The sequence below is a fragment of the Neolamprologus multifasciatus genome, chromosome 18, assembly GCF_963576455.1.
Source record: "Neolamprologus multifasciatus chromosome 18, fNeoMul1.2, whole genome shotgun sequence".
In the NCBI taxonomy this organism is placed as follows: domain Eukaryota; kingdom Metazoa; phylum Chordata; class Actinopteri; order Cichliformes; family Cichlidae; genus Neolamprologus; species Neolamprologus multifasciatus.
In genome coordinates this window covers 1,076,442-1,093,239 of record NC_140456.1, presented here as the reverse complement: position 1 = coordinate 1,093,239, position 16,798 = coordinate 1,076,442, and the positions used below count along the sequence as shown (strand labels likewise).

Here is a 16,798-nt window from a genome sequence, read left to right as displayed (position 1 = left end):
GTGTCTGACTCTGCTGTGTACTACTGTGCTCTGCAGCCCACAGTGACAGGAAACAGCAAAACTCTGTACAAAAACCTTTGGAGCAAAGACAACAGAATACTCCACAACATCCACTAGAGGGAGCCACACACTGTTAAACCTCTGATTCTTGTGTCACTGGACTGATGACTAAGACAACAGAGAAATGAAGCAGTAAAGATCAGAGACAGAGACAGAGCTGCTGTGTAAGCACAAAACTATTTGATTGGCTGAGCTATTAAACTGGCCCCGCCCACTGAAGTTGAGCTCATCCAATGACATTATTTGTTGGTCATTGTGCTGCAGTGGAAGAACATTGTTCATGTGCTGTCTGTCTGGCTTTAATAACTCCAAAGACATGTTGCTGCACCTCTTTTTGCTTCTATCTCACATTATAGGTGAGTTTAAGAACAGGATTAAAGTTTAGTTGAAGCTGCTGCATTAAGCAGATATATAGACTGCATTTCACTACTTTTCTTCTTTCTTTTTCCAGGACTAACAGCTGGAGACTCAATCACTCCTCAACAACCTGAAGTCACTGAAACAGAAGGAGAACCTGTCACACTCACATGTAGCTATGAGACAAGTGCAAGTTACCCACACCTTCACTGGTACAGACATCATTCTGACCTTCAGGCTCCTCAGTTTATACTCTGGAAAGGAGCAAGGTCAGACAGTCATCTAAAGTATATTCCTGATAAACGATATGGATCCCAAACATCTTCTACATCAACTAACCTGACCATAGCAGCCCTAACCCTGGCAGACACAGCTCTCTACTACTGTGCTCTACAAACACAGTGATACAAAGTGTAGAAGAGGCTGTACAAAAACCTGAACACAGATATCTGACTACTCTTCAAAGAGGAGGGAAGTGGTATTCAAAGCACAGCTTCATATCAGATGGATTCTGCTAATTCCTGTTTTATCAGAGTCACTGTGGTTACAGCTGCTAATGAAACACTGTGGGAGGATTCACATGAGCAGCAAATCCACATCAACCACAAACCAACTGCAGCAACGTTCAGACACAAAGAAATAAAAAGGCAAATTCACACAGCTGAAATTCAAAACCCACTGATTTTAAATACATATTTATGCATTTAATACTAAAATGTTAATTTATGTTCTTAGTTATGTGCAATTTAGATGGAACTGTTTAGAAGCTTCAACTAAGGATCTGATTTTGCCACAAAGTCTGTATTTCTACATAACTTAGGAGAGACTACTGACATTTTAAAGAAACCACTAATACAATAAGAGCAGGGCAGATTTATTTTAACCAGTGGTTTTCTTTTTTATTGCAGCAGTTATAAATGCATTCAGAAAAAAAATAAAGTCAACTATTCTAATCTGTCCTTGGTTCTCTTTTCCTGTACTTGTAGCCACCTTGGATCTTGAAACATGGCTGGATAATAGATGAGCTTAAAACAGTTATTCTCAAAGTATGTGGCGTGCGCCACAGGTGGGGCACAAGTTACCTGGCAGAAAAACCATCTGCTGAAAAGCTGCAGCCACGTGTGTAAGTCGACAGTTGCAATAAAGGAGTGTACTAAAAAGTGTGATCATGTGGTCGGGTCAGTTAATCATCTTTTGCAGTGGTGCTGAAACCCAGGACTGGGGCACGAGACCCAAACACATTTTATTTTTGTAAGACTGAACTTTCTTTCCCATGTCTGGCCACGTTCACGTTGTGTTTAACTTGTTGCTTTTTTGAAGAAGTGTAGCAAACTAATGAAGCAGTCTAGTGACAAAAGTTACAAATAGTTGTTTGAAGTGAAAGTTGTTTGTTTGAAACAAAAACGGTTGAAGGATTTATTGTGAATGAGTTGAATGAGGCAGCTGTTGTCAGCTGTGATTGGTCCCCATGAAGGAGAAAAAGCATCTTTACTTCAGGCCTTATTTGTGCTTCTTGGCTAAGTGAGCAGAGGCCTCCAAACATCTAGGTGGGTCCAGGAACAGGCTGAGGGAGTACGAACGACCAAAAACAGCCTGTGAGGATTTTTAATCAGCATCTGCTTTTTGAACATCTTTGACACAGACAAGCGGAGAAACTGCACTCCTGTGCCGCTGTGTAAAAAAAGCAACCCAAAATCTCCCGAGTGCATGGTGTCCCTTTACCCGTCTTTGGATTCTAAAGTAGCCAAATCATGTCTAGATTTTAACAAAACCCCAATGCACAGCATCAGTATTAAAATGATGCACAAAAAAATCAAAATAAAGAAAAATTAAAAACTATTAAACAAACAGTTGCCTCTGCAGGTATGGGTGCAAGTCTTTACTGCAGGAAAGGGGATTCTGACCATCTGTAACACAAAAAAGATAAAACAAAAAAATAAATAAATGTTTTTCACGCCTTTCTTCATCAGTATTGTTTTCTTCAGAAACCTCTCCAGAGTAGAGGAACATTTGAATTGGATGCAATGATCAGCCTGCCCTGAATAAGAATCATCTGATTTTCATTGTGTTCTCCGTCTTGACCAACGACGGGCCAGTCAGCCTCCCATGTGTGTAGTATATGTATGAATAAGCCTGTCCACTTCATGTGTGTGTGTGCTACATGTCACAGCAGCATAAACAAATAGTCCTGTGGAATCTTACAGCCACATGCTAACATGTTGTTAATGTGGAAGCTTCTCACAGTGAGTGAGCTTCACCAAAGTAAGCCACGAGGGCACCAGGTTGTAACAATAAACCTGTCATGGCAGGCAGGATGAAGGAACCTAAGATCTAAAAATCACTAAAATATAACCAGAAACTAACTGAATCAAAGAATATTAATAATTAAAAACCTAAACATTGAGTCACCTGAGGACCATGACAAAACCCAAAAAGTAGAAACCTGCACACAACGCACAGGTGAGGTACTCTTTGTTTGTATGTATACATCATATTTTAATGAACCTATGTATATTCATGTAACTTCAATAAAAGCGAGGTCAAGTGGAAGGAACGACACTCGGCTCAGGCCTCCCTCGTATATGAGAAACATAAAGAACTTTGCCTGCTTGGTGTTCAATGCTTTTTGCTGTGTAACTGAATTGTCTTGAACGTTCCAGCGAATAGGTTTATGCTACAGGCAAATTTATATCACCATGACACTGTTTGAGATGACATTGTATTTTTCTTGTAACCATTTTTTGCTGTGAAATCTTGTTTTGAGAATTCACACTAAGACTTTTGTTGTAAAACTTGAACACAGTGTTTAGCATCCCTGCCTCGCAGCAAGAAAGTTTTTTCTTTTCACTAACTAGCAACAAGTTAGAATCAACAAGTTAGTTAAGAATCAGTCCATGTTCATGGTCCCATAGTGCCAGATATATAATATGAAACATCTTAAGGACCGAGTTTAAGTGGCTTTATAATGACAGCATTCAGGTGGGAGGAGTCTCAGGAACAGACATAGACCCCTGTGTAACAGTTTTCAACAAAGTTCAGGTGCACAAACCAAAATGATGGAGGTAAAGGGGAAAACTGTTTCTCTAACACACAATCTGGATTTTACACCACTCAGGAAAGACTACTGAAAGAAACTACTGAATGAAATAAAGTAAGGACGGGTGGGCTTTAATATAATCATAGATTGAATTTATTTAATGCAGGCAGAAGGCTAACAGCAATAATATATAAAAAACTATTCAACAGTTATAAAGGATACAATTGAAGCAAACCGTTATCTTCACTTATCCCTATTCCATCTTATTCTTCTCTGCTTAAAACCCTCTTTGATCTGAGCCTTCCTCAGCTCTGGCAGGTCCCCATGATGCAGGAAAAACATCTTTGCCTCACACTGTGCTCTCAAGCAGAGAAACATATGTGCAGCTACAGGAACGATGTCTTTCCTGCAGGCTGGAGGAGTCCAAGGGAAACAAATGTTCTACTTTATTACTGTCAAAATATTCTTTCATTAGTTACTGCTATGCAGATAAAACACAAGACAAAGACCCTCCCCAATGCTGGTACTGGTATAACCTGATGATAACAACACATAACAACGTCTACATTCTTACAAAACTGAAAAGTAAAAAACAAACAAAAACAAAACAAAGTCAGTCTAAATGAACTAAATAACCAAAAATGATATGAACCAAATAAACTGAACAGCTACAAAATGTAAAAAACAAAATTAAAAAAGTCAACATTTTCTATTTATTAAAAAACAAATAGCTCAAATGCAGTTTTACATCACAAGACACCAACTCCAAATCAGCAAAAGCTATCAGCTATCCACGAATAGACAGCAAATATAAAACTTGATATTCAAATTGAGTTTCAACCACCCAATAGGTAAATATTCCCTGAACAGCTCTCCTGTGAACCTGTATAAATCCTTAGATCTTCTGTTACGCTTGGTTTCTCAGATGTTGTTCTCTAAATGCTTCAAGACTACGACTTCTCAAACATATGCTTTGTCAACGAAGTGAGTACGCGTGTGTCCAAACAGATGACTTCTGTATGGGAACATTTTCCCACATCTTTTGCAATGATACGGTTTCTCACTTGTGTGCTTTTTTCATGTGTGCCCATAAACGACTACTACTTATAAATTTTTTCCTGCATCTTTTACAATGATACGGTCTCTCACCTGTGTGCAGTCTCATGTGTATAATCAAACTACGCCTCTGTGTTAAACTTTTCCCACATGTTTTACAAGAATACAGCTTCTTACCTGTATGGACAGTCATATGTCTTTTAAGTGAATATAAAAAATAAAAACTTTTCCCACAAGTTTCACAAGAATACGGCTTCTCACCTGTGTGCCTTCTTATGTGTGCCAATAAACCTTTTCTACGTCCGAATATCTTCCTGCATATTTTACAATAATACGGATTCTCACCTGTGTGTGCTCTCTTGTGCACAATTAAATCACCCCTGTGTCTGAAACTTTTCCCACATGTTTTACAAGAATATGGTTTCTCACCTGTGTGGCCAAGCTTATGGTCTTTAAGTGATGATGACAAATAAAAACTTTTCCCACACGTTTCACAAGAATACGGCTTCTCACCTGTGTGTGTTCTCATGTGTACAGTCAGACTACCCTTCACTGTGAAACTTTTCCCACATGTTTCACAAGGATATGGTTTCTTACCTGTGTGGATTGTCAGATGTCGATTCATTTTGTACATTTCCTTAAAGGATTTTCCACAAAAATCACACATTAAATACTTTTTACCTGTGTCAGAGTTACACAGATTCTCTGAGTTACTATTTGTCCCCGAATCTAAATTCCAGCTTCCTTCAAGATTTTGGTTCTCATTTATAGGACAGTTGTGATAAAGAAGCTGGTCAGTGTTTGCTTCTGGGTCATTGTGGTCTCCTTCCTCAGCAGCAGTCACCACAAAGTTATCAGTCTCCTCCTTCAGTCCAAGCTGCTCTCCCTCTGTGATGTGATAATAGAAAAACATGCCTGAGAAAATACATTGTCAAAATAACACTTTTACAGAGACTATAAGTGTCATCCACTACTCCAGATATAAGCTCATCAACAAGGACATCAGCAGACGTGCAGCAGTAAAGGAAGAGAGAGGTTAAATGGCAAGGTAGAAAAGCTGCAGGCAATGAACATATACTGAATGAATAAACGATCAGTATGACACGACAAACCAACTTTCTAACAGTAACAATAACATTAACAAAGATGACCTTATGATGCATCATCTGACTGTTTGTGATCATGCTCAGACTGAAAATGAAGCCATTTCCAGTCTCAAGGTGATATTGTACGGTGGATTAAATCTGCATTTACTTTTCTGCATTTATAATTCCTTCAGTTTTAATATGAGCTCCAACAACACTGGCTGAAATGCAGCGCAAACCATGACAGCACCTCCACCGTGTTCAACAGTAGGTTGTAGACGCCGACTGTTAGACCTCTCTCCTGACCTCCTTCAAACATGTTGATCATGATTTAGATTCATAACTTACACAGTGCAGTCCTGTCCTCTGTTTGCTCTTTGTTAGCTCACATCTCCAAAAAGTCCTCACAATCATAAACGTCCGCAGAGCTGTGATCAGGATCCTCCATGAGTCCCATTCATGTGCGACTTCATTCAGACTTTTACATACCTGTAATGTGAAGCTGTATTTCGGGTTCCCAGCTGATATCCGTGAGTCTGTGCTGGTGGTCGTTCTCTTCCTCGTACTGGATAGAATTATTAATAACTTCAAATATTTCTTTAGATTTGGACTGAAGAAACGTAAAAATATCAGAGCTGTTGGAGGGGAGCTGGTCAGTGTTTGCTTCTGGTTCACTGTGCTCTCCTTCCTCAGCAACAGTCACCATAAAGGTATCCGTCTCCTCCTTCAGTCCCAGCTGCTCTCCCTCCTGACTGCTGCACAGTTCCTCCTGTTCCTCTTTAATCTGTGGAGCTTCTGGTTCCTCCTGCTCCACACTGGAGCTCCTCTCCTGGTTCCAGAGCTGCTGCTCAGGGAGAACCTCCTCCTCCTCCTTCTTACAGACAGGCTGCTGTGGGACGTCTGGAGGAAAAAAAGGACACGAGAAAAAGAAAAGTGATGATGTTAGACGTTGGACTCATTTTTTAAATCAGCTTTGCTTCTCAGAATCTCAAGAGGTTGTGAGCAGAGCCGATTATACCCAGAGTTACATAAAAGTAATGTCTGACTTTTGTACTTGTGCATTCACGACTGCTGAATTATTGCAGATGAGGCGGGTCCATAGTTGAAGTTAATGTCAGTTGCTCTGGAACATGAAAGCTCGTCCCCTGAGCAACAAAAGCAGCTTAAAAACTATCAGCAGCTCCATTCAGAAGAGCTGCTGTTAACCAAAGTGCTTCTGCAGGTTTTCATGTGATCAGCGAGCTGATAGGGCTTTGGGAAGAATTCAAGTCAATTCAATTTTATTTATATAGCGCCAAATCACAACAAAAGTCGCCTCAAGGCGCTTCATAGATACAGAGAAAAACCCAACAATCATATGACCCCCTATGAGCAGCACTTTGGCGACAGTGGGAAGGAAAAACTCCCTTTTAACAGGAAGAAACCTCCAGCAGAACCAGGCTCAGGGAGGGGCGGGGCCATCTGCTGTGATTGGTTGGGATGAGAGAAGGAAGACAGGATAAAGACATGCTGTGGAAGAGAGACAGAGATTAATAACAGATATGATTCAATACAGAGAGGTCTGTTAACACATAGTGAGTGAGAAAGGTGACTGGAAAGGAAAAACTCAATGCATCATGGGAATCCCCGGCAGCCTACATCTATTGCAGCATAACTAAGGGAGGATTCAGGGTCACCTGGTCCAGCCCTAACTATATGCTTTAGCAAAAAGGAAAGTTTGAAGCCTAATCTTGAAAGTAGAGATAGTGTCTGTCTCCTGAATCCAAACTGGAAGCTGGTTCCACAGAAGAGGGGAAGAAGTCAGTTGGCAGACATTTTTAACCAAATCATTTCCTGTAGATACACTGACACCGACGATTCAATTCAATTTATATAGCGCCAAATCACAACAAAAGTTGCCTCAAGGTGCTTTATATTGTACAGTATATCCTATAATAATAGATACAGAGAAAAACCCAATGACCCCCTATGAGCGAGCACTTTGGCGACAGTGATCTGGCAGAAACTGTTGATCGTTTTGTTTTCATTTGCTGAATTCTTTAACGCCTTAGAAGGACCCCGGCTATTCTGACAAGTTACTCTAAATATGTTACAAATTATCTTCACTACATAAAAACATAGTTGAGAATAACGACAATTTTTTTGTTTTTCATTAAATCTTTGTTGTTTAAAACTATTTTGGAGCCGTGGGAGCGGCCATGTTTTTTCGCACACAATGCATTCTGGGACGATGACATGTATTGGTTGTCGGCAGTATAGGCGCTTTCGTTCAGCTAACCTGTGCTGCTGTTTATAGTGTACCGAGGGTGTTAATTAACTTGCCTACTAGTGACCTGGTTACGACTTGGTAGACCAGCACTATGCCGGTCATGGAGGCTAACAAGGGCTGCCCAAAGAACATCTGGATTAAGACATACGGCTTCAAAGTTTTGGTGCACTGTGTTGCATGGAGAATCTGTAAGAACAACGATATCGTAATTTCACTATATAATAAAAATTAAAATGTGTTAATGATTTGATCATGCAGTTATGCGATACCATGGATAGCTGCTGCCATAAAATTGAGCTCTTTATGCTCTCAGTCACCGTTGCCATTGGCAAGCAGTAGCCGCATAGGCTATCGTTGACTCATTTAATAGTCGACGTGTCGTTTGAAGCTTTGTAAGATCCCAAAAGACGCAGGAATAAGTAGTAGGATTTAAGAGTGTAATAACGGACTGAAACAGAAGATGGCAGCACTGCATGTACAAGGATGCCAGCTGCCGTTAATCCCCGAAAAAGAAGAAGCAGTGTCCGGTATTGTAGCTGTGTCCAAATTCAGGAACCGCATCCTCCTGTGCCCGCATTTGTAGGCCAATTACGTTACAGCAACACAACGAAGACTGTCCAAATTTAAAGACTCCGACAAACGCGGCCGACAAATGCGTCCTTCATTTCCCCAGATTTGAAGGATGGGTTGGGTGTATCCCTCGTGGCCCAACCTGCCCCAGAATTCATAGCGCAGCCCAGCTCAGTTTCCAACAATGGCGGCAGCTAGTTAGTTTTAATATTACTCTTATTATTCTTTCTGGGTCACAAAATAAACGTTTAACATATTTTCAGGCGAGAATGTAGCTGTGTAAACCTCAAATATCTGCTCAGTTTATCAAGACACCACATATTTTCAAAAGCGCTCCGACGTTTTCGGAGACGTCTGTTAGCCACTAGCTCGATAGCTAGCCGGGGGCTAGGCTAACTAGAGCCGTGAGAACACCGGACTCCCGGCAAATCGTTTTAAACCCCCTCAAGAGTTTTCACCACTCTGGTTAAACATGATATATAAGTCACTTAGATAACTTAAAAATGTTATTGTTTGGCTTTTTTCAGTATTTTATTTGTTCCTGAGTAAATCGGTTTGGCTGAGATTAAAGTTATAGTTTTTACACAGCTGAATAAACGTCAAGCAGACAGCTGATTATCAGAAGTGTGAGATGCTCGAGAATTTACTCCGGTGTCCTGTTATATTTTAGATAGCAAGGATCAGACGGCTGAGTTTATTAAACTCCACCGAAACAATCTGCAAATATCATTAAAACTTAATAAACTATCATCTTGTCTTTATTTTTAGTTAGCACATACCTAAACACTAGGGGTGCAACGATACTCGTATCGATATTAAACCGTTCGATACAGTGCTTTTGGTTCGGTAGGCATATGTATCGAACAATACAAAATTTTTAATTTATTTTATCAACTTTTCTCCTGACGATGCTGTCTGTGTTGAGCGCTCGGTGGATCTGCGTTTGACTACTCCGCCTAGGCTGCACTGTCGAGCGCAGATTCACTGAGCGCAGGGCAAGCTAGCAAGACAGAAGCTAAGCTCTCGTTGCAACATGGCGAATTGAACCTCCCCCACCCTCATTCAGATCTGGCGTTTGGAACTATTTTGGTTTTCATGTGACGTATGACCCTGAAGGTAAGCGCGTCATGGACTAAAGTAAAACAGTATGTTGGATGTGCCACACAATGCTCAATTGGTGGGAACTAGTGTGTTAGCGCAGTTAGCTTGTTAACGTGTTGGCCGTCCAGCCCCACGCACGGGGCGATCCGCGGTAGCTCGTTAACGGAGATTTGCCGCGTTATGGCGTTAATGTTATTTCAACGAGATTAACGCTGACAGCACTAGTGGGAACACAACGAATATGACTGCACATTTACTCCGACATCATCCTAGTGCAAAGACAAGTGGAAGCAGACAAAAACAACAAGCACGCATGCTACAAACTTTACCCGAGTCATTTAGACAGCCGTTAGCACATGATTCTCCTTATGGGGACCTGATATGTTTAATATGCTGCTGAGAATATAGCCCAGAAGAAGCGTATAGTAGAGCTTTTATTTTGGAAAGAGACATTTCTCTGTAATAAACTCTGTTTTCCAAAGATGAGGGATTTCTCCATCAGATAGATTTATTTTTTTTATCCCTTTGTTGTTTCAGCAACATTAAATTTAAAAACTGTATGTTTGAGTTAAGATATATATTTATAATTTTAATAAATGACAAATTAAAAAGGAATGAACATTTTTTTGTATTGAAAAAATATCGAACCGTGACACCAAAGTATCGAACCGAACCGTGAATTTTGTGTATCGTTGCACCCCTACTAAACACTTAAAGCTGTAAGCTAATGATAGTTATATAAGAGCAGATTCATGTTGGTGCAATGAGCTGTATGTTTTACGTCCAATGAATGCACGATCTGATTAGTGGACTAATCACAAAAATAATCGGTGACTAGTCGACTATCAAAATAATCATTTGTGGCAGCCCTAAAGGGCACTCAAATGATTGAAGCTGGAAGCCAACGAGTCTCTGGCTGAATATCTGGAACAAGCAGCCAAACTCTGAAAACATCACACAGGTGTGCGGCCTGATACGAGTGAGGCAACCTTACTCTTGTGGAGAAATCAGTGCCAAGATCTGTACAAGACTCGCTGGATGGGGTGGTCGACTTGAGTGCTATGACAGATTCGTTATGGAGAGAGCACTTGCAACATCATGTCAGGAGACATGGAGAGAAACCAGAGCAAAAGATTAAACAATTAACCAAAAGGTTGCTTAAACATCAGATGGAAGGAAAGGACTCAGAGTTTAACATGAACAAAACAAAAGCTAAACAAATGGTGGCTGCATCAGCTGACTTAAAAACAGAGATGCCTGTCCTGATGATGTAAAAGTAGAATGTAGAGTAGAACTGGTGATGAAGGGCAGCACTGCTGGAACCCATCATCCACCAGGAATGAGTCCAACGTATTGTTGCCAACATGGACCAAGTTCAGGGCAGCTGTACAGGGACTAACTGCCCTTTGACAATGGCAAAATAGCCAATAGTTCCAAAGCAAACTGAGCTACAGACATTTGACTATAGTTTCAGTCATGTGGTCAGTTTCTTTATGGATCAATGACCTGCTCCTCTGATCCTCCTGATAGGATCCTCCCTGAGACTGACTCACCTATTCTGTGGAGCTTTATTTCTGGTTTCCAGTTGACAGCCAACTGCCTTTGTTGATGGTTGATCTCTTCATTGTACTGGAAAAAAATTCTAATGTCTTCTGTGTCTTTTGGTTTGGTACAAAAAAAGTTATCAGAGCTGAGAGATGGAAGCTGTTCACTGTCTGCTTCTGGTTCACTGTGGTCACTTTCCTCAGCAGCAACAGTCACCATAAAGGTATCCGTCTCCTCCTTCAGTCCCAGCTGCTCTCCCTCCTGACTGCTGCACAGTTCCTCCTGTTCCTCTTTAATCTGTGGAGCTTCTGGTTCCTCCTGCTCCACACTGGAGCTCCTCTCCTGGTCACAGAGCTGCAGCTCAGGGAGAACCTCCTCCTCACAGACAGGCTGCGGTGGGACATCTGGAGGGATGAAAATAATAAAACAGATGTGATGATAAAAAAATGTACAAATCAGTAAATATCCTCTGCAACCATAAGCTTGTATGAGTAAAAATAAAATTGAAAAGGGGAATAAAGTCAACTACATGAAGATACTGTCACCTCTACATGTAACACATGTGCAGCCTCACACACTATCCATGCGCAGATTTCTCTTAGCTTGGTCTTATATATAAATCTGATTCCTTAGCTAAAAAAAAGTTCAGACTTCAAAGCTTTAAATGGTTTCAGCGCCTGCTGTTTGAATGGAGCGCAGTGCAGTCCTGTCCTCTGTTTGCTCTTTGTTAGCTCACATCTCCAAAAAGTCCTCACAATCAGAAACGTCCCGCAGAGCTGTGATCAGGATCCTCCCTCAGAGGGACACTCACCTGTCCTGTGCAGCTTGATTTCGGGTTTCCAGGTGATATCCAGCAGTCTGCGCTGACGGTCGATCTCTTCCTCGTACTGGACGATCGTTTTTTCAAACTCCAAGAATATTTGTTCAGCAGCAGCAGTTAGTCGCTCGTTGATAAACTCTCTCAGATACTGAACTGAAGGCATTGTTACTGACTCAGCTCACACACTCTGCTCAGTCACACAGGAGGAAAGCTAACGGCATTAGCGCCTTTCCTTTGTTTACTTCCGCCTGGTGTCACGTGATAAAGCTCCGCCAGAGCGGGATTGCTAACGCACCTCCCTCTCTCTCTCTCTTTTATCAATAAATGTAAAATATTACAGAAAGCTCGGTGAGTCTGTACAAAGCCGCTAACACCACAGTAATGTGCTGACTCTTTTCGGTCCCACACTCTCGGCTCTGTTCACACACGCGCTTCCCTTTCTTTATTTCCGCTTGGTGTCACACGGTTGTTGTTCCGGCAGAGAGCATTTACCTTTAACTGTTCTGCTGTCGAAGATTCCTCTCTGTTTCAAATTAGTTTCCAGCTGAAATCAATGTTTTTTCTACATACACGAAAAACAAAAAAATCACAAATATTATAAATTTAATTTGAAGTTTTCTGTTTTAAAATTATCTGAATGGTTTTCTTACATTGAACTTTACCATGACTCCTATCTTGAATCCACTGCCTCCTTAAACTGATTGACACCGCAGAATAATATGACATTTTTAAATCGGTGCAGAGAGCTAGCTCAGCTACCTGCTAATCCACCACTACAACAAACACAGTTTGATTACATAGGAACTCACAAAGCATTTCCAGAATAAATTATGTGTTAATTATTATTACGATTTGGCCATAAATAATTTTTTATTATATTCAGATCTTAAATATTTGGCCTTTTGTCTAGTAAATCAGAAGTTCTGGTGCTCATACTTTCATATAGATGAGATGATGTGTTCTTTTCAATTTTAGTTTTGCTTTTAATTTCCTGTTCGACTTATGTCATGTGTATTTTTTCTCTAATCATAACCATAAGAGGTTCAAGGTTCAAGGTTCTTTATTTGTCACATGTATAAAAGTATAACACACAGCGAAATGTAACCTGACACGCTCCTCGACATGTGGAAGAATGGGGGGGGGGGGGGGGGTAGAGGAAGAACATTATACATATAGTATATACATTAGGTGAATATGCAGTAGTAGCAGCATTGCTCTTCTTGTGGGAGCTCAGTGATGGAGAACATTTGGCTCGTTGTGCAGACAGTGCAAAGTGCTCCATCCTCGCTCCTCACAGTGATTCAAATGCTGCTAACAGTCTGTGAACCAGGAGGAAGAGGAAGTGGGAGAAGTGAAGCTCAAAGAGGAGACAGAGGGCGACATCATCCAGTAGGCGGTGCTCTCCTTCTGCACTGTGTTCAACCATTGTGTCAATAATAAGTGCTGCTGTGAAGAGAACAATTCTCAGACTGAATGTTGAACATCAGCTAGTTTCTCCTGTTGATTTAAACCTTGTTTAAATCAACAGGATTTAAACAAGGTTTAAATCCTGTTGTACAGATGGAACATTGGCTGTGGATTATTCTTGCTGCTCTTTTCTTTGGGTGAGATACAAACATCAACATGTTTCCTCTGCACACGACTCACAACAAAGACAGAAAGAGGAGATTTAATCATTTTACACTGTGGAACTTTTCAATAACTTCAATCATGTTTATTGATCCATGTCTTCCTCTGCATGTTCTGTTCTTCCTCAGAGTGTAAAGGAGAAGACAAAGTGATCCAGGAACAAGGAGATGTCATTGCTGCTGAAGGAGACACAGTTACACTTGGATGTAACTTTGAAACATCTGATCCATATCCATATTTGTTCTGGTACAAACAAGAAGTAAATGACTTTCCAAAATATGTTTTACGACGTGATAAAACAGCCGGAGATAACGCTCAAGAATTCCCAAAGGACAGATTTGATGCTGAACTCAAAGAAAATTCAGTTCATCTGAAGATCCAGAAGCTTCAGCTGTCTGACTCTGCTGTGTACTACTGTGCTGTGAGGCCCACAGTGACAGGAAACAGCAAAACTCTGTACAAAAACCTTTGGAGCAAAGACAACAGAATACTCCACAACATCCACTAGAGGGAGCCACACACTGTTAAACCTCTGATTCTTGTGTCATTGGACTGATGACAAAGACAACAGAGAAATGAAGCAGTAAAGATCAGAGACAGAGACAGAGCTGCTGTGGAAGCACAAAACTGTTTGATTGGCTGAGCTATTAAACTGGCTCCGCCCACTGAAGTTGAGCTCATCCAATGACATTATTTGTTGGTCATTGTGCTGCAGTGGAAGAACATTGTTCATGTGCTGTCTGTCTGGCTTTAATAACTCCAAAGACATGTTGCTGCACCTCTTTTTGCTTCTATCTCACATTATAGGTGAGTTTAAGAACAGGATTAAAGTTTAGTTGAAGCTGCTGCATTAAGCAGATATACAGACTGCATTTCACTACTTTTCTTCTTTCTTTTTCCAGGACTAACAGCTGGAGACTCAATCACTCCTCAACAACCTGAAGTCACTGAAACAGAAGGAGAATCTGTCACACTCACATGTAGCTATGAGACAACATCGTTTTATGCTGACCTTTATTGGTACAGACATCATTCTGACCTTCAGGCTCCTCAGTTTATACTCTGGAAAAGAGGAAAGGGGGGCACATCTGAATATATTCCTGATAAACGTTATGAATCAAAAACATCTTCTACAACAACTAATCTGACCATAGCAGCCCTAACCCTGGCAGACACAGCTCTCTACTACTGTGCTCTACAAACACAGTGATACAAAGTGTAGAAGAGGCTGTACAAAAACCTGAACACAGATATCTGACTACTCTTCAAAGAGGAGGGAAGTGGTATTCAAAGCACAGCTTCATATCAGATGGATTCTGCTAATTCCTGTTTTATCAGAGTCACTGTGGTTACAGCTGCTAATGAAACACTGTGGGAGGATTCACATGAGCAGCAAATCCACATCAACCACAAACCAACTGCAGGAACGTTCAGACACAATAAAAACTGTCAAACATCAAAAGCTGCTCATTTACACTATTTTATATTTAGTGGATGAGGACATGCAAAAATGCAGCAGAAGCAAAATAAACAGAGTAACAGAGGTTTATCTCTTTAAGGTAAAATCTCTCACATGAAGCTAAAAGTCCAACCAGGAAGACCATCTCATGCTTGTTCCATTTATTCTCTTTGAACTCATCACATCAGATGATGATGCTCTCCTTCATCATTGTCCTGCTCTCATTTCTCAAAGTCTCCCCCTCTCTGCTGTTCTTAGTTTTCATTTCAGTGTCAGATTGATGCCCTCCTCCACCCCACACATTTCATTTCTTCAGCAGTCCTGCTCCACCACCAGACTCCCTCTGATCTAAACACTGAGGACCGCTCACACATTTCTGCAGCAGCAGGGAGAGTTTCCAGTCAGAGTTCATGAGTTCACATATTTTCTTTCACAGGGAACTGCAGCAACATTTCAACATCACATCCTCTTTAGATTTTATAATCTTACAGAGATTATAAAAGACAAAAGTATGACTTTGGACGCAGGATTACACAAAAGAAAACTTTAAATCTGATGAACCAGCAAAGACAGACTCGACATAGCTGCTGTAAACCAAGAAGAAAACACATGTAGGAAACCTGACAGCATATATGTGTGAAATCAACAAGGCAAAACAAGCACAGAGTAAATGTCAAATTTATCAGGAAGTGGGGACAAAGAAAGGATTAGGTAGACGGGGAAACATCAGAAACATGAGGAAATAGTAAAGAGAAGAAAAACAGAGGAGAAGCTGTGACAACCTGTGAGATTTGAACTAAATGCTGGAACAGTTTTGTTTTGTACAAGAATATTTAAGGAATTCACACGGCTCAATTAGACAGCATGTGGTCTGGTACGTGGTCAATGAACCTGATGGAGGAAATTAGAGATGACCCGGAGCCTGCGATCAGAACCAGGTCCTGCATTTTTAGCTTCTGAGCTTGATACAAGCTGCAGAAATTAACAGCTGGTCTTCTTTCTTTTAAATTCTTTTAACAAACAAACATTTGTGTTAGTTGAAATTTGGCGGCTCAAACTGGTGCTGCTTGAAAGCTAACTCCTGGTCTGGTTTATGTCCTGAGTCTAACACACTGATCATGAGGAAGTTTTGGATTTTTAATGAAGGGTTTTCCCCTGACGCTGCTTCTTCAGGAAATCATCTAATCTAGACTTATTATCTGTCCTAATGCAACATTTACAGGTTTGACACAGCATTGCTGAGCAGCCTCATTCTTCTGCTGTGAGTCAAAAAGAAAATGATCTATTAGTTCAAACTTTGACACTGGCAGTCCCATGAAGACAGTGAAGCAGGACACAAACAGCCTGAAACTGTGACCTATTCCAGTGTTTCAGTGTTCCTTCCAACTAATGTTAGATACACTGTAAAAAGCACAAAACTTCCATCCAACAATCAAACACAAGCCCAGGTTTGGTGCAAAAGTGCAAACAGCCAGAACCCGTTTCAGGGAAACAACTCTCTTGTCCACCAGGAAAAATCCCAACATAAAGGCATCAAGCTGGGGGAAACAGATGTATCCACCCTTGGGTTATCACCAGGGCCTCCAACTTTGGCTGCCACCGAACCCACACTCTCTGTGGAGCCCCTCCCCTGGGGCTGGTCCAGCTTAGAGCCTCAGAAAGCCCATCCCACGTACCCAGACATGGTCCACGGGTCAATGCAGCATGGATGTCTTCTGATTCATTCTTAGTCTTACCCCTCACTCAGGACCAGTGTGTATATAGAGACCCTACCAGGGGCAAATTACCATTGAAAACAGAGCTCCTGGTA

The 16,798-nt window shown here is 41.0% G+C and overlaps 1 protein-coding gene across 1 annotated transcript; it reads right to left on the bottom strand.

Moving 5' to 3' along the window:
* Window positions 1-220: 220 nt before the first annotated feature.
* LOC146496907 (uncharacterized) lies at window positions 221-12,298 on the bottom strand. The gene is made up of 4 exons (XM_085140693.1): window positions 11,892-12,298; window positions 11,089-11,484; window positions 6,085-6,495; window positions 221-5,398 (listed from the first exon to the last, which is right to left on the bottom strand). Exons 1-4 carry the CDS (start codon window positions 12,061-12,063, stop codon window positions 4,515-4,517), a joined length of 1,863 nt encoding a protein of 620 aa, XP_084996819.1. The 5' UTR covers window positions 12,064-12,298; the 3' UTR covers window positions 221-4,514.
* Window positions 12,299-16,798: the final 4,500 nt, after the last annotated feature.

What these genes read in the sequence shown, in the direction of transcription:
- LOC146496907 (XM_085140693.1), bottom strand. Translation starts at nt 12,063, where the DNA reads ATGCCTTCAGTTCAGTATCTGAGAGAGTTTATCAACGAGCGACTAACT. An exon ending in AATCAAGCTGCACAGGACAG is followed by an intron (nt 11,485 to 11,891) that starts GTGAGTGTCCCT and finishes TCATCCCTCCAG; the next exon opens with ATGTCCCACCGCAGCCTGTC. An exon ending in AATACAGCTTCACATTACAG is followed by an intron (nt 5,399 to 6,084) that starts GTATGTAAAAGT and finishes ATCACATCACAG; the next exon opens with AGGGAGAGCAGCTTGGACTG.